At 37.8% G+C, this 25,427-nt stretch overlaps 1 protein-coding gene across 3 annotated transcripts in view; it reads left to right on the top strand.

Moving 5' to 3' along the window:
• SEC24D (SEC24 homolog D, COPII coat complex component) overlaps window positions 1–25,427 on the top strand; it is a 103,913-nt gene that overhangs the window by 41,595 nt on the left and 36,891 nt on the right. For all 3 annotated transcript variants that reach the window (XM_025874095.2, XM_073892182.1, XM_025874096.2), the window contains exons 9-10: window positions 14,244–14,382; window positions 17,678–17,793. In XM_025874095.2, coding sequence (XP_025729880.1) covers window positions 14,244–14,382; window positions 17,678–17,793 — 255 coding nt within the window. The remainder of the gene's footprint in view (window positions 1–14,243; window positions 14,383–17,677; window positions 17,794–25,427) is intronic.

Raw genomic sequence — 25,427 nt, 5'->3', positions numbered from 1 at the left:
AATGAGTTACAAAGTGAATAAAAGTGGAACTGACTCTCCAGGAACCAAGCTAAAGCTAGGATTTGCATTTTGGAGTCATCTCTATCTAGCCATCTGACATTTGCTTGCATCTCCATGTTCTATATCGAAGAAAGTATTTTCTTTCCTACACATGTGTTCTTATGAAAAATCACCATTTGGATACTCACTGGAAATTATTCTTGCTTTTAGTTTTGCTGGCAGACAAAAACACCTGTGCTGACTAGGATAACAGTTGCCTAAAGAATTTCCTGGACGGTGAAATTCTTCCTAAGTTTAGCTTAGGTTTCAGTTTTATCCCCTCCCCCCAAATGTTTGTTTCTTTCAATATTATCTCACTGTAAATGTGAAGATATATACTCTGTGTGTGTGTATATATTTATGAGAGAGTGGGAAAGAGGGGGGATATATGAGACCTGTAAAGAAAAGATTAAAATCTTTGAAATGTTATTCATTGTTTGGGAAAATAAGAGCTCATTGACTTTCAGGAAAAATATTTCTGCAAAATACAGGTAAAACAGAAGAGCCAAAATTGTAAAATCTGGTGTGTATAGCTATCATGGAACTCATCCACCAGAAATCACTTTTCTTAATCCGAAACTGAACTACTGAGGTAAATTGAAGTATTTTAACATGGGGATGAGATCTTAGTTTCTTTTGGTTTACTATGTTCCATACTCCCTTTCTGCTACAGTTTTAAAAGTTTTGAAAAACTCTTATCTAAATACTCCAAACATATAATTTTGTCTACATTTCTCCTCTTTTTTTTTACATTTCTCCTTTCTTAAAGAAAAATTATAGAAAATGTGTATTAGCTCATATTCATCAATTTTTATTATTTGATAAATTAAGCAGTCATGTTTCCTCTCCTTGCAGCTTATTAATGGTATATAATACGTATATAGATGTATTTATTTCTCCAGATGCTTTTGAATTGGTCACACTCATTTTTAAGTGAAAAATCTTTTCTCAACTTTTTTTTTAACCCTATTTTCAAGTCTTTCCTCCAAATGGCTTTCGGCTATTTGCCCAAATCAAGTTGACTCACAAAGGATGATTTGCCGTATACGTGGAAGTGGTCTAGCCAGTATATGTGGCTGTCCACCAGGGATGGTAACTAAGCAATATTTACATTGACAGCAGATTGGACTGCATAAATGACAATTTATTTATTCTAACTTATTCCAACAAGGATTTAATTCAACAGATATTTATTGTTCACCCAATATGTGCCACTTAGTGTTCTTGGTACTTGATCTATGTCAGTGAACAAAACAGATAAAGATCTCTGTCTACCCTCATGGAGCTTACATTTTAATGGAGAGAGACAAGACAATGGACCTCATACTGAGCAAATGATGTAATATGTGGAGGAAGGAAAAAACAGAGCAGGGTTAGGGAGATGAAGACTGTTTGGGGTGGGGGGGTAAATGGCAGGTTTCAGATTAAGTAGGGTAGTCCAGTAAACCTGATTGAGAAGGTGTCATTTAAATGATTTTTTTTTAACTTTTTGAGGAACCTCCATACTGTTTTCCAGAGTGGCTCCACCAGTTTGCATTCCCACTAACAGTGCAAAAGGGTTCCCCTTTTTCCACATCCTCACCAACATCTGTTGTTTTCATGTTGTTGATTTTAGCCATTCTGACTGGTGTGAGGTGGTATCTCATTGTAGTTTTGATTTGTATTTCCCTGATGATGAGTGATGTTGAACATCTTTTCATGTGTCTGTTGGCCATCTGGATGTCTTCTTTAGAAATGAAAAACTTTTGAGGAACCGCCATACTTTTTTCCAGAATGGCTTCACCAGTTTGTGTTCCCACCAGTGGCAGCCTTTCTCCGCAGCCTTGTCAACATCTGTTTTTCCTGTGTTGTTAATTTTAGCCATTCTGATAGGTATGAGGTGGTATCTCCTTGTAGCTTTGATTTGTATTTCCCTGATGATGAGTGATGTTGAGCATCTTTTCATGTGTCTGTTATCCATCTGGATGTCTTTGAAAAAGTGTCTATTCATATCTAATGCCCATTTCTTAACTGGATTACTTGTTTTTTTGGGTGTTGAGTTCGATAAAGTTATTTATAGATTTTGGATATAAACCCTTTATCTGATATATCATTTGCAAATACCCTCTCCCATTCCATCAGCTGCCTTTTTGTTTTGTTGATTGTTTCCTTCTCTGTGCAGAAGCTTTTACCTTGGTGAGGTCCCAATAGTTCATTTTTGCTTTTGTTTACCATGCCTTGGGAGACGTGTCTAGTAAGTTGCTGTGGTCGAGGTCAAAGGGGTTGCTGCCTGTGTTCTCCTCTAGGATTTTGATGGTTTTTTCCCATCTTACATTTAGGTCTTTTATCCATTTTGAATTTATTTTTGTGTATGGTGTAAGAAAGTGGTCCAGTTTCATTCTTCTGCATGTCACCATCTAGTTTTCCCAACACCATTTGTTGAAACTTTTTTCCCATTGGATATTCTTTCCTGCTGTGTCAAAGAAAAGTTAAAAATAAAACTACCCTACGACCCAGCAATTGCACTACTAGGTATTTATCCAAAGGATACAAAAATGCTGATTCGAAGGGGCACATGTGCTATCAATAATAGCCAAATTATGGAAGGAGCCCAAATGTCCATTGACTGATGAATGGGTAAAGAAGATGAGGTATATATGTACAATGGAATATTACATGGGCAATCAAAAAGAATTAAATCTTGCCATTTGCAACAACGTGGATGGAACCAGAGTGTATTATGCTAAGTGAAATATGTCAGTCAGAGAAAGACGAATATATGATTTCACTCATATGTGGAATTTAAGAAACAAAACAGATGAACATAGGGGAAAGGAAAGAAAGATAAAATGAGATAAAAACAGAGAAGGAGGCAAACCATAAGAGGCTCCTAACTACAAAAACAGACACATAGATCAATGGAACAGAATAGAGAGCCCAGAAATGGACCCTCAACTCTATGGTCAACTCATCTTCAACAAAGCAGGAAAGAATGTCCAATGGAAAAAAGACAGTCTCTTCAACGAATGGTGTTGTGAAAATTGGACAGCCATATGCAAAAGAATGAAACTGGACCATTTCCTTACACCACACACAAAAATAGACTCAAAATGGTTGAAAGACCTCAGTGTGAGACAGAAGTTCATCAGAATCCGAAAGGAGAACACAGGCAGCAACTTCTTCGACCTCATCCGTAGCAACTTCTTCCTAGAAACATTGCCAAAGGCAAGGGAAGCAAGGGCAAAAATGAACTATTGGGACTTCATCAAGATAAAAAACTAATCGCTATGCAAAAGAAACAGTCAACAAAACCAAAAGACAACCGACAGAATGGGAGAAGATATTTGCAAATAACATATCAGATAAAGGGCTAGTATCCAAAATCTATAAAGAACTTCTTAAACTCAACGCCCAAAGAACAAATGATCCAATCAAGAAATGGGAAGAAGACATGAACAGACATTTTTCCAAAGAAGACATCCAAATGGCCAACAGACACATGAAAAAGTGCTCCACATCGCTTGGCATCAGGGAAATCCAAATCAAAACGTCAATGAGATACCACCTCACACCAGTCAGAATGGCTAAAATTAACAAATCAGGAAACGACAGATGTTGGCGGGGATGCGGAGAAAGGGGAACCCTCCTACACTGTTGGTGGGAATGCAAGCTGGTGCAGCCACTCTGGAAAACAGTATGGAGGTTCCTCAAACAGTTGAAAATAGAGCTACCATATGATGCAGCAATTACACTACTGGGTATTTACCCCAAAGATACAAATGTAGGGATCCGAAGGGGTACATGCACCCCGATGTTTATAGCAGCAATGTCCACAATAGCCAAACTGGAAAGAGCCAAGATGTCCATCGACAGATGAATGGATACAGAAGAATGGTATATATATATATATATATATATATACACACACACAATGGAATATTATGCAGCCATCAAAAGGAATGAAATCTTGCCATTTGCTACGATGTGGATGGAACTGGAGGGTATTATGCTGAGTGAAATAAGTCAATCAGAGGAAGACATGTATCATATGACCTCACTGATATGAGGTAAGCTTAATACCCGCCAGTTCCATCCACATCGTAGCATATGGCAAGATTTCATTCGTTTGGGTGGCTGCGTGATAGACATTGGGGAGGGTATGTGCTATGGTGAGCACTGTGAATTATGTAACACTGTTGAATCACAGACCTGTACCTCTGAAACAAATAATACATTATATGTTAAAAAAAAAGAAGAAGAAGAAGAAGATAGCAGGAAGGGAAGAATGAAGGGGGGGAAATCGGAGGGGGAGACGAACCATGAGAGACTATGGACTCTGAGAAACAAACTGAGGGTTCTAGAGGGGAGTGGGATGGGGGGATGGGTTAGCCTGGTGATGGAAAAAAAAAAGGTAAGAAATAAAAAATAAGAGGCTCTTAACTATAGAGAACAAACTGAGGGTTACTGGAGGGAAGTGGGTGGGTAGATGGGTTAAATGGGTGATGGGCATTAAGGAGGGCACTTGTTAGGATGAGCACTGGGTGTTATATGTATGTGATGAATCACTAAATTCTACTCCTGAAACCAATACCACACTATAAGTTAACTAACTTGAATTTAAAGAAAAATAAATAAATAAAGACTTGACTCATGCATAGAAGAAAATGTTTTGAAGGTGTTTTCATGGCCATATAAAGAAGTGAGATAAATGGAGAGAAGACTCTGGTTAATTTATAATTCTGCCAGAGAGACAAAGGGAGTGTGCCCCTAGGCTTATTATTTTTAACAAGTGTAGTATTTTACAACTTTCTTTTGAGGAACAGAAAACTGCCAATTATTTTGGTATAAAAGAAACAGTTCATAGGGTTTTTAAGTCTAAAATGTATTTTCACCCTCTGTGCATTCTTTTTTTTTTTTTTTAAGATTTTATTTATTTATTTGACAGAGAGAGACACAGTGAGGGAGGGAACACAAGCAGGCAGAGTGGGAGAGGGAGAAGCAGGCTTCCTGTGGAGCAGGGAGCCCAGTGTGGGGCTCCGTTCCAGGACCCTGGGATCATGACCCGAGCTGAAGGCAGACACTTAACGACTGAGCCACCCAGGCGCTCCATCCTCTGTGCATTCTTATAGCAAATATGTCTTCTGCAAGTGGCCTATAATTAGACAAAAAAATATAATTCCCTTAGGGGTAAAAGATAAACTTTAATAGGTCAAGGTTTAAAAGAAATGTGGGAAAATATCTCTCAACTATAGAATTTCTAAATATCATAGCCTCTTGAGAAGGAGTGTCTTACTCAAAAGTTTCCAATATCTGTTCCAGCCAAAAAAGTGATGCTAATCTTTGCAAATATACCTGTAACTTGAAAGACTGCATCAGCATACCTAATCTAAACTGACCTATTTTTGCTTTAGAACCATTACCTACCATTTATAATCTAGTCATGAACTAGGACTGCCATTTAGGAAAACTGATATTATGATGGGCTCTTCTCCAATAATTATTTTCTCTTCAAAACTCTGGATGCCCTCTTAACAGAAGCAGCCCTTCCTTAGACTTTAGCATATGGTCCGACTTGACCTTTCCACTAAAAAGCCCTCCTGGCATTGGAGGCCCTGGGTAGAAGGGTTACAACTGTGTTTGCTTTAAGATACTTTTGGCTATTGCAGGAAAAGAGTCTCCTATTTGTGCATATTTTGGGATGAACTTAGCATATTAGGGTTTATCATATCCAGATGTAATCTGTTGTGATAGAAGAACTGGCACATATCCTCAAGTTTAAACATGACTTCCTTCATTTTTATTTTGATGTTTTTCAGACTTATTTCAAACCAGTTTTTCTCTTCTTCTGTCTCTCCCTCCTTATCAGTCATTAAACAAATATTTTTTGAGAATTTACTCTATAATTAAGGCCCTGGGATCCGTGGTGAATCCAAAGCTTACATATAGTAATAAGGAGTGATTTTTTTTTTTTAAGTTAGAAATTTACTTTGGGATGTCTGGGTGGCTCAGTTGGTTAAGTGTCCAACTCTTGATTTTGGTTCAAGTCAAGATCTCAGGATCTTAAGATTGGGCCCCTCATTGGGCCCTGTGCCAGGCGTGGAGCCTGCTTGGAATTCTGTCTCCCCCTCCCACTTTCCCCCCCCCCTTAAAAAATATACTTAAAAAATTAGAACTAAAATATTCAAACATCTTTTGAGTTTATTTTTTAGAGTTTTATGAATTTAATAAAATATAGGAGATGATGAAATAAACTCTAGAAATCTCTCATGTTAATTGTAAAACATGTAGAATTCACTAATTTATAAGCAGGCTTCAAAACCTATGCCAAATGTACTGTTTTTCTAAAGACATCATTTATTTAGTGAATGGTGAAATCTCTTAACTATCTTCTGTCAGAATTGTTACCATGTAGTATAACAACTGACTTGAGGTGTGTGTGTTGTGCGTGTATGTGTGTGTGTGTGCACGCACATGCATGCACATGTATGTCTTAAACACGGCCATTTGGGATGTACCTGGCTTTGAAGGCTCTCCACAGAATCAGTCCAGCTTTCCTCTTTATCTCCCTTTATCTCAGCTGATTTAGGCTACTTGCCTACTAGCTACCAACATACCCCAGCTTTTCCTCCTGTGTTACACTATTCTTATTGATTAGAATTGTCTTTCTTTGTCAGTCAGTGAAAATATAACTCCTTATAATTGCTCATCTCTTCCTTGAAAGAAGCTTTTATTGACCACCCCACCCCGCTAACCATAAGTGATTTCTTCTTTTATTAGTGCCTTTTGCTTAAGCACCTATCATGAGCTGCCGAGAAATTATGGTAGTGTATTTGTGAGTACCTGATAGATATTTTGTTTGTTCATTCAAAAACTGTTAACTGCTCTCTCTCAGACGTTGTGCTCTAGGAAATACAACAATAAACACGTTAGACTTGTGAGTCATGGATTTGAGAATTTACTAGTGATACCGAAAAGTAAAGCAGTATGATGAGTGCTGTCAGGCCCAAGATGATACAGGAACATGTAGCTGAAATGTCTAAGTCAGTCCTCAGGGGCCAGTTTGAGACTTGGTTCCAGTTTAGACAAGGTCTGCCAAGTCAGGAGGAGAAAGGGATACCCTTTCCCTTGTAATAGGAGAGGGAGAGAAAGGAAAATATTAAGTAGATACTGGCAAATTAGTGGAGGAAAGTCAAGGGAGTTCCTCTCTGCTTCTGTTTTCTTTTGGAAGAAGAAGGCAAAATGAGCTGCTAAGGGAGGTGGAAAGAGAGCTTATTTGGAGGTTGAGAAGGTAGAAGGTAGCTCCTATAGAGAGAGAGGAAGAGAAATGACAGGAGACATTTAATAGTTACCAGGGAGCACTGAGGGCTTGGTTCAAATCATAGACCACGAGTAATGATGCCTTTCTTTGAAACTGTAGGCTTTTCTTAATCCTTTTTTTTTTAAAGATTTATTTATTTATTTTGAGAGAGTGAGAATGAGAGAGAGAGAAAGAGTACATGAGAGGGGGGAGGGTTAGAGGGAGAAGCAGGCTCCTCGCCGAGCAGGGAGCCTGATGCGGTACTCGATCCCGGGACTCCAGGATCATGACCTGAGCCGAAGGCAGTCGCTTAACCAACTGAGCCACCCAGGCGCCCCGAAACTGTAGGCTTTTCTATAGGAGCAATCTGCAAAGCAGTTTCTGTATCTGTAACACAGAGAAGGCAAATAGGTGGAGTAAATGAATGAGAATTCAAGCTGCATCTCTGCAATTTATTGGACAAGTCACTTTTCATCACTGACCTTCCATTCTTTCTGAACCCACCGATGGTAATGCCCACTCTCAAAGATGTTAGTATCTCAACATCAAATTGATATTTTTTATACATTTGAAAGCATTTTAAACTACAGATACTAGATAATAGTTATGATCTTACCTATAGGTTTGAATCAGTAAAATTTTTCAGAATTTTCCATACTGGATGCACAAAACAATACAAACCTCTGCCCCCCCCCTTGGAAAGGACCCATATCCAATTTAAAAAGATCTTCAAATCCGATGTAAGCTCTAAGATAGCTGTAAGAATAAATAGGCTAACAGTGATGTTGAAGAGAAAAAAGCTGAAAATAATCTTTGAGGTGCACTCTAACAAGAGGATACTTTTCTGGAAATATGAAAACACAAAGTTTTAGATTTACAAAGGCCAACTAAAAACATCCTTAGGAAGTATAAGTATATGCTTAGAATTATTACAGTGCATTGGATGTTTTTATTATCAGGCTCTGTTTCTTTTCAGAAAATGCATAACATTTTTAAAAGGCATTCAGAATATATTCTTTCATGCTGTATTTGTTATTTTAAAAAGTCAAACACAGCACTACTGCTGTTTAGAAAATGTGTGTACAGTAAGTAGCCTATTGCCCTGTTCCTTTCTTTCCATGTAGGCTGACCGAATGTCATATATGGCAAGACTAAAGATAGAAAACACATACAAGCTGCTGCTGCTTCCTCTTTCCTATGGAAATGTCTTTAATGAGTGCACTTGATACAGACTCTCTTTTCATTCTAGCTTCTGGGCATAATCCTCTGGAATCTAACCCTGCTTGCCTTCCATCGTGCCGAATAGTCTGAATGTGTAACGTTTTTAAAGGGTAGTTGTTCATCACAGGTTCTGGATTATCTTTTCACATACCATTTCCATGCTTCTACTTACATCCCCCCAATTAATCCAAGTTATCAACTGACCTCTTCTTGATAATAGAACCAAAAAATAAGCAGTACTTCAATCCTAAGAAGTAGCTGCATGCCAAAATACATTTAACAGTATGAAACTGTTGTTGCTAAAGATACCTATTTATTAGTGATTTACTGAGGACTATAATTGATGTTGAATGTGGCCCTTTATCAAGCTGGAAGACTGTTTTACATTTCCACAGGTCATCTTACTTTAAAACTTTTGACCTGATTTAGGACCCACATAAGCAAAAATTTCTCTCCCTTATCAGTAACTATGTAGCTGAGGTATTTCCTTCAGGCACTAAGTGAAGTAGACTGTTGGTCATGTTGGGACAACCGTATAGTCCAGGAGACTGATTACTTTCTTTGACCCTTCTATTGAAGGACATAAAGGGAGAAAACAGGGAAGAGAAGTCTATTTTAAAAAGGAAAATATGTACTTTTTCAAAATTAGTAGACAAGTATTAAAAGACGGGAAAAGTAGGTAGTTACAGAATTTGTGTGCATGTATTAGAACTTCTAGAACTCTTACTAAGAACTTTGGTGCTGAAAAATAAGGAGGCAGGTAGTGGGGCAATGTGAGACAGTTTTCGCCCAGCAATATCTTGGATATGGGCAAGTGTAACCTTCCTAAGTTAAGGTGTTCCTGAACTCTCGGATTTAGCCCCTCTCTCCTGTTCCTCCCTGCATCCACACTCCTGACTGTTCCAACAGGAAGGTAGATGTTTGCTTTAGAAAATACGTTCTTGGGGAGCCTGGGTAGCACATTTGGTTAAGTGTCCGACTCTTGGTTTCGGCTCAGGTCGTAATCTCATGGTCATGAGATCGAGCCTCACACGTTGGCCGAGTTGGCTGTGCTCAGGAGGAATCTGCCTGGGATTCTCTCTCTCCCTCCCCCGCCCCCGCACTCAGGTGTGTGCACTCTCCCTCTCTCTCTCTCTCTCTCTAAAATAAATAAATAAAAATCTAAAAAAAAACAAAAAAGAATTTCTCCATCCCAGTGTACTGCTGCTGAGCATCATGTTGCAAGCTTCACTAACTTTGCTTTGTTATTTTGGACTTTAATGCGCATGTGACAAGTAGGAAGTGGACACTGGCCATGGGGGCATTTGCTTCCTCGGGCCACTCTCTTTCCAGGTCATCTTTAGGTTGCCTGCTGTACTTTGGGGCTACTTATTTTCCCACATATAGTCAAGGAAAAGTCGGTAAGGGGGTTAGAAACTCATTAGAATAAGTTTTTCTTAGCTATTATCTTCAATAATTTTGACAAATTCTGTAATTTCCATATAATTTATGCTTAAGGTAGCCTGTATTTCATGTTTAATTTTGTTTCAACCAGGATATTTTAAACCATTATTTAATTTTTTTTCAAGTGAAGTATAGGTTTCTTAATTTTGTGACAGTAATAGCTGATATAAGTTTAGTTAAATGTTATTAGAGTTACATAAATGAATGTGTCATAATTATCTTGAGTATTACCTACTGGGTAGATTATATAGTTTTAATTTTTAGTTGCACAGTGCCATCTACTGGATCTGTGCTACAAAAAACCCTCATATTTTCTTTAGTTGTCCTGGTTTGGTTATAATCAGCTTTTAATATTGAGGTGCTTTCTGGTACTCATCTTTCATCTAAAAGAGAGACTAGCAAGACCTGTGTATTTAGACTTTTCTTAGCTATATAGATCCAAAACGAAGCATATAGGCTACAAATCTTAACAGTTCTTCACTTGGGATCTTTCTACATTGTACTTCATTTTCTTTGAGTATCTGTTTTTGCTTTCAGGATACAATCTGAATTGTTTAACATTGCCTTTTCAGCTAAAGAGAACTTTTATTAATGATTATTTCATAACTATTCTTTCTATTCCTACCTTACTCTTTTAATTGCATATTTGCATGCCTGTTTATTTAATGTCTTTTCTATCCTGACAGATTGAATGCCCCACCAAGGCACATAATATACTCAGCACCTACTGTACAAATAAATGTTAAAGTTCCCTGGGAGAATGGCAAGAATAGTTGGGAAACTGATAATATATTAATATAAGAAAATTTTAAAAATTGTAGTCATAGTACCAAGGAGTTATCGATTGATACATCTTGTTGTCTACTCCTTTTACTTGGAAAAATAACCCAAAAGTTGTGTTTTTTTTTTAAATCACTTACATCATTTTAACACTGAACCTCATTTCTCAGTGAGTTATATTCTTTCTTGTGGCCCAGTGTGGAGCATAGTATTATACATGCACAAAAAAGAGAGACATTTTATTCAATTAAAGCGTCTTAATTAAAATTAGTACAGTAAAGGACAAGCATAGCCCTGGTAATCCAAAACTGCAAGCAAAAGATTCAACTATTATTCTTCCTCTTCCTTCCTCAGTTTCCGCATCACTTCCATGTTGTATAAACTCATGCCACACAGGACCAGTGCTAAGAATAGCCAGATGAGGTTTTTAGAGCCAGTCTCTCCATCCTTTCACTTTTTCCATATACGAGAAGAACAGAAAAGAAAGAGCAGACAGGAATATACTAAAAGCCAAAAGATTAAAGCACATTTATAAACAAAATTATAGAATCTGAAAATGTTAGTGTTATAATGTCCTTGGTGAAGAAAAAAAAAACCTTAGAGATTTTTTTGGGAGAAGTAATTTGATTTTTTTTTTTAAAAAGCTGTATACACTAAAGTTGAACTCAGAAGAAGAGTAAGATTAGCTATTTATGAGCTCATGCACACTATTGTAGATCAGATAAGCAGACATCTGGAGAAAGCAAAGAAAATCTCTGATAGTTTGATAGTTTTCAACATGACCTGAGAGAGATGAAATAAGGCAGTGTAATTTAGGAACCCTTGTCCTGTTGCCCCAAAAGAAAATGTAAACAGTTAAAAAGCTTTTAACATTCTTTACTGTCACCTCAATTGTCTGAAGACCTTGCTTACCTATCCATCATCCAGTTTCCAAAAGACTGAAAATAGAAAAAATGTAAGTGTATTTAACAGCCTAGATTCAGTCACTACTCGACTCCAGTTTATTACTAGACATTCATTTTTGGTTCTGCAAGTTTGAATCTGCCAGGACTTGAATGCGCAGGTGTTAGTTGCTGACAGTTTCACAGTAATTTTAGGTTGGGCCTGCCTTTGGGTAAATCATATCGGTAAAAATAAGGCTAATTTTCCTCGTATTACCTCTGCTTTGTTTGGCAAATAATGGCATCATATTTCTAAAGTCTCTCAGGGAATTGATTATAGTCTTTGAACTCTCAAAATAAAAGGATGAGACAAGTAAAGTTGGCTGGAGTGTAGGCAAATTGCAGACTTTCTTCCTGGTTTATTTCTTCAAAGTATCTTCTGATCTCAGAGGTAAAGCTGAACAGCAACAAAGGCATGACTGATAATTGGTTTTGATCCAGAAAAAGCCATCTTATTATTACAGTTTTGTTACCTTTCACTTCTTACTCTAATTCTCCATTCACTATCCTGAGAATTTCTGGTTGGGACCTGCATCTTTTTGTTTGCTTCCCTTTTGTCCCTTCAGATTAGTTATTATTATGACCAGCTAAAGAGGACAGACACTTGTCATTTTTTGCCTCTCAAACACAGAGTTTGTATTAAAAAGTACTGTATGTGTCCATATTTGAATATGTATACATTTAAGTCAGATTCCTGGGGGGGGGGTTTAAAATCTTCTGTGGCTCTCGGCTTTAACCGTTAGATTATATCCTTTAGATTATATCAGAATTTCCTGGAAGGTAGATATCCTCCCTTCTAGATCATTTTAACAGTGGCAGTTTACAGTAACAAGTTAGCTAATCAAAATGTTTATATAAACAAATGCCTGTAGAAACTCAAGCCTATCTTAAACTTATCAAACTGTAACCCTGCCGTTAGGTACACTCTCTCCTGAGCTCAGTGATTTTGAGAGAAGAAAGGTGGTTCTGTATCATTAACGATAGCAACAGTTACCTTTTACCCAATAATTTTGTGCCAGGCACAGTGCTCAGTACCACACATGGATCCCTCATTTAATCCCTGTCCCAGTCCTACCAATGGGGCACCAGAGCTATGCCCATGTTAGGGATCAGAAGAGATCCTGTATGAGAAGTCCAATCTATTTTCTGCCTTCCTTGAGGCAAGAGGAGGGGGAGAGGGCAGTGCAGAGGCCGTGGGGACTAGTCCTGAATTTTTTTTCTTTTTAAGACCCTCTCCCGATTCTTTTATGTATTATACTAAACCTGTTTTTTGCTTTTAAGATCTTATTTATTTATTTGACAGAGAGAGCACAAGCAGGAGGAGCGGCAGGCTGAGGGAGGGGGAGAAGCATGCTCCCCACTGAGCAGGGAGCCCAAGATAGGACTCAGTCCCAGTGTCCAGGGATCATGACCTGATCCAAAGGCAGATGCTCAACTGACTGAGCCACCCAGTCGCCCCTATACCAAACCTGCTGTTGTTGTTGTTTTTTCTGTTATGAGATCTCACAGCTCATTTCTGAAACCTCAGCAGTGGATTGGTTTTCGCATTGAACATCTGGACAGGGACAAACAGTAAATCTCAGTTCTCTAAGTTGAGTAGAAAATGGCCTTCTGACCCTGTCTCATCCTCCACCTTCCTCCTCTTCAGGTCTCCATTAAAAAGCAGTCTGCTTTATTTACATCCTTTTTTTTTTTTTAAGTAAAACTTTGTTAACATGCCAAACCCTGTAATTCTCAAGCTTTTCTAGAAATGTTATCTTTAAGGGAGATTTATAAAAGCAAGAAGAATCTTTGTGGTTTTATTCTGAAAGCCAAAAGAGTTGAGAAACAAGGCAGACTCTAATGCTGAGTTTTTTCACTTTCAAGCTGTAAAATGGTTTCTATTCATGCTTATGAGGAAGAAGCAATTGAAATATTTATTTTTTAAGTCCTGGCAAAGCATGACCAGCGACTTTGAGAGTACATTTTGTCATGGGATAAAGAAACAGAAAAGGCAGAATCAGAGTCCTTGCCTTAAAGTGAACATTATTGTGTATTTCTTCAGAGAGTTTCATTTTTGAAGAAACATTTTGTATTCTTTGATGGAACTATCTAAACTAACTAGAGCTCTATCCAAACTAGAGCTTTTGAAATCAGACCCAATTCACGTTCTTTATTGATAATCAATGAACAAACTTAGCAAAATCTGTGATTTAAGGTATCCAGGACATTTTTAACATATGCTTTATTAAATATTATTGCCATCATTATATTTTCTCTCTGCCTTCACACACATACAGATAAATACATATACATAAATATGCATATATACATATGTCCTTATTAATGAGATAAACATTCAAATTAATTTTTGTTTGGGTATTTCTTTGAATTCAGAAGGTATCAAGAGAGACATCTTTACTCTCCTGGTGAACACCAAGAGTTAAGAGTTCCTTAATGAATGCCACTGGAAGACTTTTCAAATTAAAATTATTCCATAGTATTTCTAAAGTACCTTGAAATCCTATACCCACCTATCTCTTCATTTTACTTGCTTCTTATAGATTCCCCTTTATTTGGTAAATCATGGAGAGAATGGACCAGTCAGATGCAACAGGTGCAAAGCCTACATGTGCCCATTTATGCAGTTCATTGAAGGAGGAAGGAGGTATCAGTGTGGATTTTGCAACTGTGTGAACGATGGTAAGTGGTGCCAATACATGCTCGTAGTAAAAGCTCTTTATTAGTTGAAACATGTTTTACTTCTTAGCTTAGGGGAAAAAATATATGTTAAAGCTCTTAGTTATACCTGAGCTTTCCCTAAATACTGATGAGCTCACATTCAAGAATAACTCAGAGCAATAGCAAAAGCAAAACAAAACAAAACCTCTCAGTTTTGTCATCTGTAAACATGAGAGGTAAAATTTTATTTTGCCTCCAACGGAGCCTTTGTGGAAGGGGATTGAGAAGTAAAACTACTTACCTACTTTGGAGTTTTATAAGAAACACAGCAGCTTCCATGTGGGAAGTTGTAGGAGCAACTTAATGCATTTATATGAGGCGGAGAGGGGCATGGAGGTCCCAAACGGAGCATGTTCTGGTTGGTTTCCTTCCACAGATATTATAAAGAAGAACTTTTATTTTATCTGTGTTTATAGATGGTAGGTTGGAGACTTAATCTTTCCTTATTCCTCCAAGTTATTCCTGAATGTGAGCTGATCAGTATTTAGGAAAAGCTCTGATTTAACTGAGGGCTTTAACACATGTATAGATTGTTTTCCCCCTCAGGGATGAATGTTGGATTGCTTAAAAAGGAAAAAAACATTATTCTGAAGGGCTTTTGCAGATTCTTTATATTTTCACTGTCATTCCAGTATGAATTGACTGATGTTGAAGAAAACTGCAAACTTGCTAAAAGCAACTTACATTCATTATATTCATAACAAGTCTGTGTTTTTAAGTTTTTGGTGCTCAATAAAGTGCATAGTCAGCCTGAAACATTCCCACATTCATTTACATTTCTAGACCCTTTGTAGAACCATGTGATGATTATGAGAGCATGAACTTTCTACGTGTTTTCCTCTTTCCTTATCTTCATAGACATGCTTCTCTGCAGGTCATTAAATCTGAAGAATGTCACGGCTTTCTGCCTCTGTCATTGCATTCATGGCGGCTCAACTCTGTGAGTGTTCTCTGGTGGGAGAGCGCCTTGTTGCCCCAGCTCCTTATTACAGTCCCTGGTTTTGTTCAACTCAGAGTGCCAGAGACTGAGTCTTTCTCACAAAAACTTTGGTCAGTTCTTAAAAATGCCTTGCTATGGAGTGGAATCATTGGTTTCTATCCTCATCTCAAAAAACTGTGGTCCTCTTGCAATGTCTCTCTCCTTGCTCCAACTGCGGCATCCACTCATTGCAAATTGGATATCCCTGTGAGACCAGATTTCTGTTGGTTCTCCACCCTTACTTCTCTTTCTAAGGAAGATTTTATTCCTTGTTTCATCCTGGATGAAATCTGCAACCAAATCATTGGCTACCACTCCAGTCTTGGGACCTGGATTTCAGGAGCCCTGTGACAATTCATTTCCCTGTACTTTAGTTTTGTGGGGAAGAGTCATGAGAAGGCAGAGACCTCTCCTGCAGCATTTGGATAAATGTCTCCACCGAGGTCACCAGCTCCTCAGTGTCTTTAGCCAGACCCTCACCTTTCTTAGGAAGGTAATCAGAAATTTATGTAGCTTTTAGATCCAGGATCTTCAGTTTGGTGTGACACCCTGGCGTCACACCCAGAGTATCAGCTCAGAGCCCAGCCACTTCCTGGTAGAAAAAAAAAAAAAAAAAGAATTCTTGTATCTCTACATAATAAATTCCCTTCCCTTGGGTATTCACTCCTAGGAGGCTGCCATGTTCATTTTCCAATAGCGTTATTCATACTAGGCTCAAATATTTGTTGCTAAAAGGAGCCAGACTCCTATAGATTTACACTGACACCTGCATTCTTCATTTAGGTTTAAAGAAGACAGAGGTTTATTGAAGTTAGAAAGAACCCAGCAAGCTTGGTCACATGGTTTCACTCTATTTCCCTTCAAAGTGTCCAGAGATTGCACAGTGGGAAGCATGTGAGGCCAAAAGGCATGCAGGAAGACAAGTGTCATTTGGCAGTGCATAATTTACAATGTGACTTGAATTTTTTTTATAAACATGACAGATAATATTAAATGCTAATGAATATGAAATTAAAGGAAAAAATTTCGCATGTTACATGTAGATATGTGAATGAAAATGAATTATAGTTTATACTATGTAGAAATTACCATACCTAATCCTAAATAGCCAATGTAACATCATCTCCCTCAACTAAAAGTAACAAAATTGCAGGTTTAGACGTTTAGACCCTCATAGTTTACTTATCTCTGCTGAGACTGTCAGTTTCCCACTTCCATAATCTTTACAGGACTTTGAATTTTCCAAATTCAGAGATCCATATGTACGTATGAGTGTTATAAAACTTGTTTTAAAAGAAATGGCCACGTTATGGTAAGAAAATAGAAAAATCAGTTCTTGGTGATTATTTTTAAGTTCCAACCTACGAAAACAGTCTTGTTGTAATTCACGTTGGTTCACAACTAAAAATAAAGAATACTGAGTTGTTGGTTTTAAAAGAGAATGCATTACTTCTGTAGTCTTATAAATGAAAATGTTGCTCTTTATGAAATGCTGAAAACCAGAGCATTGCTGGTTATTCTAAATACTTCTTCCTTTGTCAGTGGTTTAATAGCCAGCCCTATTAATCTCAAGGCAACAGGAGTTTGTTTTCACAGAGATACCAGGCCATATTTGTCCAAGTGTTCAGTGTGTGACTCATAAGTGTTCCTGTGCTGTTGGATGACTTCCAGGTCGTTGCCAGAACTAACCTCCTTAGACATTTGAATCAAATTAAGAGTTCTCAGCTGAGATCTTAGTGGTATAGTCTTTCCCTAATGCAGCAATCCTCTCTGCTCTGAAGTCCAGACATTAAAAGATTACCATGCAGACTTTCCATGGCTGAAGACATCTCTTAATTAAAGGATAACAAATACTGTAGTTAATAGTATGAGTCCAAATAACCAAGGTATATTTCCGTTAGGTATATTGAAAATTTAAATAGTTAGAAAAGTCAGAATTCCTTTTAAAGGAGGTAATTAAATAGGGAGAATTAAATTTTCTCTGTGACAATTTAAAAACACCAGTATTTTTATCCCTTTTCTTCACAGTGGTCTAAATGATAAATGTTATGTGTCATCGGTAACTTGCAGAAGAGTCGAGAGGATTTTTTAGAAAACCTTTGTACTTTCCACACATGCTTTTTACATAGTGGATATTTAGAATATACTGCATTCTAGCTTTAAAACACTTTTTCCCCCTCAAGTACTTCTTTTCCTCCCGTAATAAATTTTAAGAACTTATTAAGTTGTCTGTGTTATGAAAACAAAAGGTTTCCTTTCTTATTTTGATTTTATTAGTTCCACCGTTCTATTTCCAACATCTGGACCACATCGGGAGAAGGCTGGACCACTATGAGAAGCCAGAGTTATCTCTAGGATCTTATGAATATGTTGCTACTTTGGATTACTGCAGAGTAAGTGTTCCCAGGACTTCAAGTGTTTATACATTGATGTCAAACTCAAGTGAATAACTTTCATATGTAAAGAACTGAATCTTGGTTCACAAACGAAGCATTTTGGTGGTGCTATGGGGATGTAGAAATGCCTCAGACACAGATCAGGGTTTCTAGGCTGTGAACATAATTAAATTGCCAAACTATTCAGAGCAGTGATTATTTTTAAAAACTAAAAAGTGGTGCCAGAAATAGAAAACAATAATTTCATTTTTATGTCCCTATCAGATAAAATACTGAGTTCTTAAAGCAACAGTTCCATAGAGTGCCTCAACCTTATTTGTTTTGTCAGAGGTCTCCGAAGGTTTTCCCTTCCAAGGCAGATGCTCAGCCGATATGGTCAATAGGACTGGAACAGGTTTCTCTACCTCCTTTCTGCACACCCGTCATCACCACAATGATTTAAGACTCTTAGGATCTCCCTCGGACTATGTGAGAGCCTGGGATTCTGGCCTCCGGTTTCCTTGCTTTTAAATGTAAGCGTGAGACTCCTCCCCATTTCCTTAATCTAAAAAATTAAATTAAAAAACGTAGCCTTCCTTATGAGATCATTAACTGTTGGCCTCCATACTGTCACCTTGGCCATCTCTTCAGCTGTACAAAACACTCACCACAGACTCTGAACTCATCACCCCTTCTTACAACTCTATGCTTTTAGGTAAGATTGTTTTGACCGGACTATCTTTGCATCCTCCTGTTACATTTAGATACCCCACCTAGCAAACTCCTACTCATTCTGTAATACCTGCCTGAAATTTTATCGTATGTGAGTGTACGCATGTGTACACATGAACCACTTTCTTTGACTTGATCGTAGTGGTTATTTACTAAATCTCCTGGGTTTCCCCCACACCCCATAGAATTTGGTCTGTATATTGGTTTTAGCAGGTATCCCCATGAAATCTTCTTAAATACTTTCCCTCTTCATAGATTTCAGTATTCTTGGTGACAGGAATCTTGTCCTGGCTGTCTTTTGGGCCTCCACTGCAGTGTCTAGTACAAGGAAGACAGTTAATCAGTGTATGTGGGGTGGGTGAATGAATGAATGAATGAATGAATTGGCAGGTCTGTTACTATTCCCAGGACTGGCTATTTCCCTTTTCCAATGTCATAGTGAGAGTGACCATCATTTTGGGTAACTCGCAGGGCTTTAAAATTCTTCGGTGATTTGGAAACATTTTCTTGGGTATCAGTTCAGATTTCAGCTTCTCTCTGAAGTACCATATGTAGACCTGAAGAAACAGAGTCATTCTGACTGATTTTCTTACTTCCCCTTCCAAATGTGAATGCCTACTGATGCCCAGTGCTCCGTAAATAGCCTCCACGCACAGAATTCTATCACCGATGTTTGCAAGGGGACCAGTCCACATTATTGAGTATAAATTACAAAGAACGTTTTTCCTGAATAGAAGTTTTTTCACTTGATTGGATTTAATTTTTTTTTTAAGATTTTATTTATTTATTCATGAGAGACAGAGAGAGAGAGAGAGAGAAGCAGAGGGAGAAGCAGGCTCCCAAGGAGCAGGGAGCCTGATGTGGGACTCGATCCCAGGACCCTGGGATCATGACCTGAGCTGAAGGCAGACGCTTAACCATCTGAGCCACCCAGGCGCCCTGGATTTAATTTTTTTTCAGTTAATATAACTTTTGTGTTTATCTTAGTGTTTTGTATGATTTCTTTTACCACATTACATAGAACTAGTTATTAAAAGTTAATGCTTTATTAATTCAAAATGTAACATCTGAACATATTTTGAGAAACATAACATTTTTTGGTATTAATGCTTTATATCAGACAAAAAAAAATCCTAAAGTACCAACTACTTTTAGGCAGTTTATTTGTTCTTTACGGTTCTTGGCTGAAGGTGAATGATTAAGTAGACCATAAATAAAGCCATTATAAAAACTAGTGATGGAAAATTTATTGATTGATCTTTGCAACCATAGTATAAATATAACTATGCTCTCAGTTTCTAGTTCTCTTGCCAGAAAGGCTATATTATCTTGATTTTATGCTTTTTTAATAGAAACTCAGGCAGAGAGTCAAATCTATTTCTGGGAACAAAAGTTTCAGTATCTTCAAACTCTGTTATCTGGAAATGTTCCAGATGTCTAATTGATGGGAAATTTCGCCCAGCAGGCAAGGAACTAAACTAAAAAAACTGTACATTTTAAAGAATTTTTTGTAAGCTTAATCTACCTTTTATTATTCCAAGTAAAATTTAAAATTTAAAGAGTTTAAGTATCTTCAAATTTAATTATAATTCAAAATGTAAATAAAGTATAATAATGAGTCACCTTAGGGATTTGGACAATGAAAAAGAGCTTATTTAATTTGTACCTGTATTTTTTAACACCACACAAATTTAGAAATGCAAAATTATATTTTCTCCTATTCATTTTAGTTTATCTTGATACCAATTTTATATAATAAGTTAACATTGATATTTACTATATGTGATGCTCTATGCTAAGTACTTTTTATGTGTTGTATCATTTAGTTCTCAAGTGAACCTATGTGGTGAGTACCACCATTACGTGGGGAAACTGAGGCCTAGAGAGCCTAAGTGCCACCCTCAAATCACACACACGTAGAAAGTGCTAGAGCTAGACTGAAAACTGTGTTGGCATGACCATAGAACCCCTATTCTTTATCAATATACTGTGGATTTGTAGGCATTTAGAAAATCACCATGGGATTCCCCTGGGAAAAAAAATATCCAACTCTGTCATATAACTGAGTTTTTCACTTAAGAGTTTACAGAATAGGGCGCCTGGGTGGCTCAGTTGGTTAAGCGACTGCCTTCGGCTCAGGTCATGATCCTGGAGTCCCGGGATCGAGTCCTGCATCAGGCTCCCTGCTCAGCGGGGAGTCTGCTTCTCCCTCTGACCCTCCCCCGTCTCATGTGCTCTCTCTCTCTCTCTCATTCTTTCTCTCAAATAAATAAAATCTTAAAAAAAAAGAGTTTACAGAATATATCTACACACAAAGTATACCTAAAATGTAAAACCCCATTCTGAGCCAGCCTTTCTTTTTTCTTTTTTTTTTTTCTTTTTTTATCTCTCCACTTAATTTTAATTCACTGTGACATTTAATGGATACCTAACATGCCCAAGACACTTGGTTATGTGCTGTGAGGGATACCAAAGCTAACAAGATAATGAACTGGTTTCAAGGTACTTCCTATGTCTAGACCTGATAAGTATATTGTTATGATATAAACCCAAGTATGATAAATGCCATATGAGTCCAATAATCCTAGTGCCATAAGAAAACGGACAAGCGATGACGTATGATTTGGAGGATCAGGGAAGGCTTCAAAGAGTAAGTGACTTTTGAGCTGGTTACACCATGAGCAGAGTTTGGACATGTGGGAAGGGAAGGGAAAAAACCGTGAGCAGAAGCAGAGGATTTGCAGCTTCGCTTTCTTCAGGGACTAGGCGGGTGTTGTAGATGAGTGAAGTGGAGTTAGTATGGGAACTAGGATAATTGGAGAGGATGTTCCCTTTCCCCCAAAACACATTCATATTCAAATATTTTTTTAAAAAAACACTATGCCAAACAAAATACTATTCTGGCCAAATTCTTGGCCCAGGCCTACTAAACTGACTTCTGGATAGGAAATGTTTTGAAAATGGCAAACACTTAAATTAGTTGAAGGAATGTGTATTGGGGAATAATGGGAAGTAAAGCTGGAAAATTGTTTTGAGATACAGACTAACCACTGGGTTTGGTGTCATACCTTTGATCTCCTGTTTCTTTTTATACCTGTTTGTTAATGAGTATTATGGGGAGTTGTAAATGCCCGGCCATTGAGGAATTTATGTTAATTAAGTAGGTGATGAGGACCATTAAAGGTAGAGAGGGAGTTGTTGCCTTAGTCCATTTACCCATCCATTTACTCATTTATTCACTCAGCAGTATGGAGCATTCTTTTGTGCCAAACTCTGTGCTTGACTTTGAGGACTCTCAATAAACATTCTGTTTTCAGAGGCGCCTGGGTGGCTCAGTTGGTTAAGCGACCGCCTTCAGCTCAGGTCATGATCCTGAAGTCCTGGGATCGAGTCCCACATCGGGTTCCCTGCTCAGCGGGGAGTCTGCTTCTCCCTCTGACCCTCCCCCCTCTCATGCTCTCTGTCTCTCATTCTCTCTCTCTCAAATAAATAAATAAAATCTTTAAAAAAAAAAAATAAAAAAATAAACATTCTGTTTTCAGAGGCATTATTAGCGTTGTGATCTGTATTGTGTCTTTGGACAGTTTATTCTGACAGCAGTCTGTGTAATGAGAGGAAAGAGATTGGAGGCAGGGGGATATTAGAAGTTAATGCAGTAGTCCAAGCAAGAGAAACTCAAGGGAGTATAGCAGTTCTTCAAAAATTTAGAAATAGAATGACTGGGTATATACCCAAAATAATTGAAAGCAGAGTCTCAAAGAGGTATTTGCATACTCATGTTCATAGCAGCATTATTCACAATAGCCAAAAGGTGGATGGAACCCAAGAGTCCATTCATGGATGAATGGATGAACAAAATATGGTATGTACACACATAGAATATTATTCAGCCTTAAAAGGAAGGAAATTTAGACACATGTTAAACATGGATGAACTTATGCTAAGTGAAATAAGCCAGTCACATAAAAGACAAATACTATGATTTTACTTTTCTGAGGTACCTAGAATTGTCACATTCATGGAGGTAAGAATGTAGAAATGTTGAATGGTGGTTGCCAGGGTCTGGAGAGAGGGGAATGGTAAGTCATTGTTTAATGGTCACAGAGTTTCAGTCTGACAAGATAAAGAGTTCTGGAGGTGGATGGTGGTGATGGTTTCAGAACAGTGTGAATGTACTTAATACCACTGAACTATGCACTTAAAAATGGTTAAGGTGTTAAATTTTATGTATATTTTACCACAATTAGAAATAATTTTGGAGGGCGCCTGGGTGGCTCAGTCGTTAAACGTCTGCCTTCAGCTCAGGTCATGATCCCAGGATCCTGGGATCGAGTTCCGCATCGGGCTCCCTGCTCTGCGGGAGACCTGCTTCTCTCTCTCCCACTCCCCCTGCTTGTGTTCCCTCTCTCTGGCTGTGTCTCTCTCTGTCAGATAAATAAATAAAATCTTAAAAAAAAAAAAAGAAATAATTTTGGAAATTAGGGTCTAAATTTGGGTACTGGAACCAGAAGGGCTTCACAATTAACTGGTCGTGGATGGTTTAGAAAGGTGGACAATTCCATGGAAAAAATGAGATTTGAAATTCAGATTGTTTTTGAGGATCATGCTTTCTCTAAGTTCCTTACGGAGAAGCCAGTACAGTGGGATAAATCTTGTCTTACCTGCTAAAATTTTGAGTGAAGATCTTGGCAGGCCCTTTATATGGAAGTGTGCTATAGTTAAATAGAATGCTGGTCTGGAGCTCAGAAAAGAGACCATGCTGAGAAAGAATTTGTGGAGTCACCTATAAAGAGGTGCTGGTTAAAATTGCGTAACTAAGATCTCTGTGATGGAGCATGTGGTAAGAGAAGAGAAGAGGGTGTCCTTTGGAGAAAGATAAGAAAATGAAAAACAGAAGCAGCAGTCAGAAAAGTGGGAGAGGAGGGACACCTGGGTGGCGCAGTCGTTAAGCGTCTGCCTTCGGCTCAGGTCATGATGGGATCAAGCCCCGCATCGGGCTCCCTGCTCAGCGGGAAGCCTGACTCTCCCTCTCCCACTCCCCCTGCTTGTGTTCCCTCTCTCTGGCTGTGTCTCTCTCTGTCAAATAAATAAATAAATAAAATCTTAAAAAAAAAAAGTGGGAGAGGAAATGACACCACAGTGCCTTGACAGCTAAAAAAGTGAAGGTGGTCTGCCATGCCTAAAATTGGAGAAACAAAAGAGATTTAGGATGAGAGCTGGATTTTACTTAATCCAGCTTAAAGTCCCTCATTTGCAGTCAGGAGGTCTGTGACCCTTAACAGAGTGGTTTTGGTAAGTTGTCATGGAAAACCAGGTTTTTCATACCTGTTAGGCGTGGCTAGACAAAGCAAGCTGGGTTGAAAAAGTGGAGTAATTAATTCAGGCAGCCAGGGATGAAGTCATTAGAGTTTTCTAGATATGAGATGGCAAACTTCTGGATGGTTAAGAGTAGGGACCAGATAAAACATGTGAAGGGATCATTTTGAAAGGATAATCAATGGGACTCAGTGATGGAAAGAAAAGGAATAGTCAGATCTAATTTCATATTTTTAAGCCTTTGAGTTGGTGTGTAGTGATGTTTTTGATAGAGTTGTTGGAAGAGAATGTCATTTAGAGGAATGAGAAATTAGTTTCCGATGCATAGAAAACTAGTTACAGTGAAGCATTCCATGGAGATGTGCGTGTTGGATTTATGGAAACTATTCACTGGGGGAACTGGTAATGAACTTGAGAGAGGACACAAGAATTGGTAAGGCACATTTGGGTCGGTTACAAAGAGGCTTTGGCTTAATTAATGGAAATGATTGTTGTTTTTATTTGATATAAATCAATGTAAGTCTATATTATAAATTAGATTAGGTGGGAATCAGGAATGATTTGCAAAAAAAAAAATGCTCAGATAGACAGCAGTGGAGTTCTTTCTTTTCTTTGTTGGTCTGATTTTGAATGTGACAAAGCAATGAAGCATTTATGTTGATGATTTTTAAGTCCTGCAGTTTTCTTATTTCAAATGACAGACTTTATTAGAAGAGTGTTATACCTAGCCTTCTAGTGGATATAGAGTTAATTAGTAAGGTAATTTGGAGATATTATCATGTAATTTTATAATTATAATAATTAAAATACAATTTTATTTTACTTTTTAAAGATTTTATTTATTTATTCATGAGAGACAAAGAGAGAGAGAGAGAGGCAGAGGGAGAAGCAGGCTCCCAAGGAGCAGGGAGCCCGATGCAGGACTCAATCCCAGGACCCTGGGATCATGACCTGAGCCGAAGGCAGACGCTTAACCATCTGAGCCACCCAGGTGCCCTAAAATACAATTTTATTTTAGAACATTTTGTCATTTATCATAAAGTTAAAAATTGAATTAACTTGAACTCTTGTTTTAGTTTGAGTCACTAAGTTTGCCTGTGGTTCTGTTTTCTAAATATTTTGTAAGACCCAACTGAAGAATCACTTCCTAAGAGCTCTTTGAACCCCAGCCAGTAAAGGGACCAACAGATACAAAACATTTATATAACAGCTGCTTTATGTTATAGTGATTGTTTTAAACAGATAGAGAAAAGGCCCAATATTCCATTTTTAACCATAAATATATAAGGTATAGGTAAGTATTTGACAATATAGTACAATTTTAAGATATACAATTATATTTTATTATTTTTTAAAGATTTATTTATTTAAGAGAGATCACGAATGGGGGAGGGGCAGAGGGACAAGCAGACTCCCTGCTGAGCTGGGAGCCTGACCTGGGGCTTGATCCTAGGACCCTGAGAACATGACCTGAGCCCAAGTCAGTTGCTTAACCAACTGAGCTACCCGGGCACCCCTACAATTATACATATATATTTTTAAAGATTTTATTTATTTATTAATGAGAGACAGAGAGAGGCAGAGGGAGAAGCAAGCTCCCAAGG

Source organism: Callorhinus ursinus, unplaced genomic scaffold (assembly GCF_003265705.2).
Source record: "Callorhinus ursinus isolate GAN/ISIS: 27379988/994484 unplaced genomic scaffold, GSC_fseal_2.0 scaffold4, whole genome shotgun sequence".
NCBI classification, from domain to species: Eukaryota; Metazoa; Chordata; class Mammalia; order Carnivora; family Otariidae; genus Callorhinus; species Callorhinus ursinus.
Note: the sequence above shows the minus strand (reverse complement) of the source record. Positions and strands in the feature narration are given on the sequence as shown.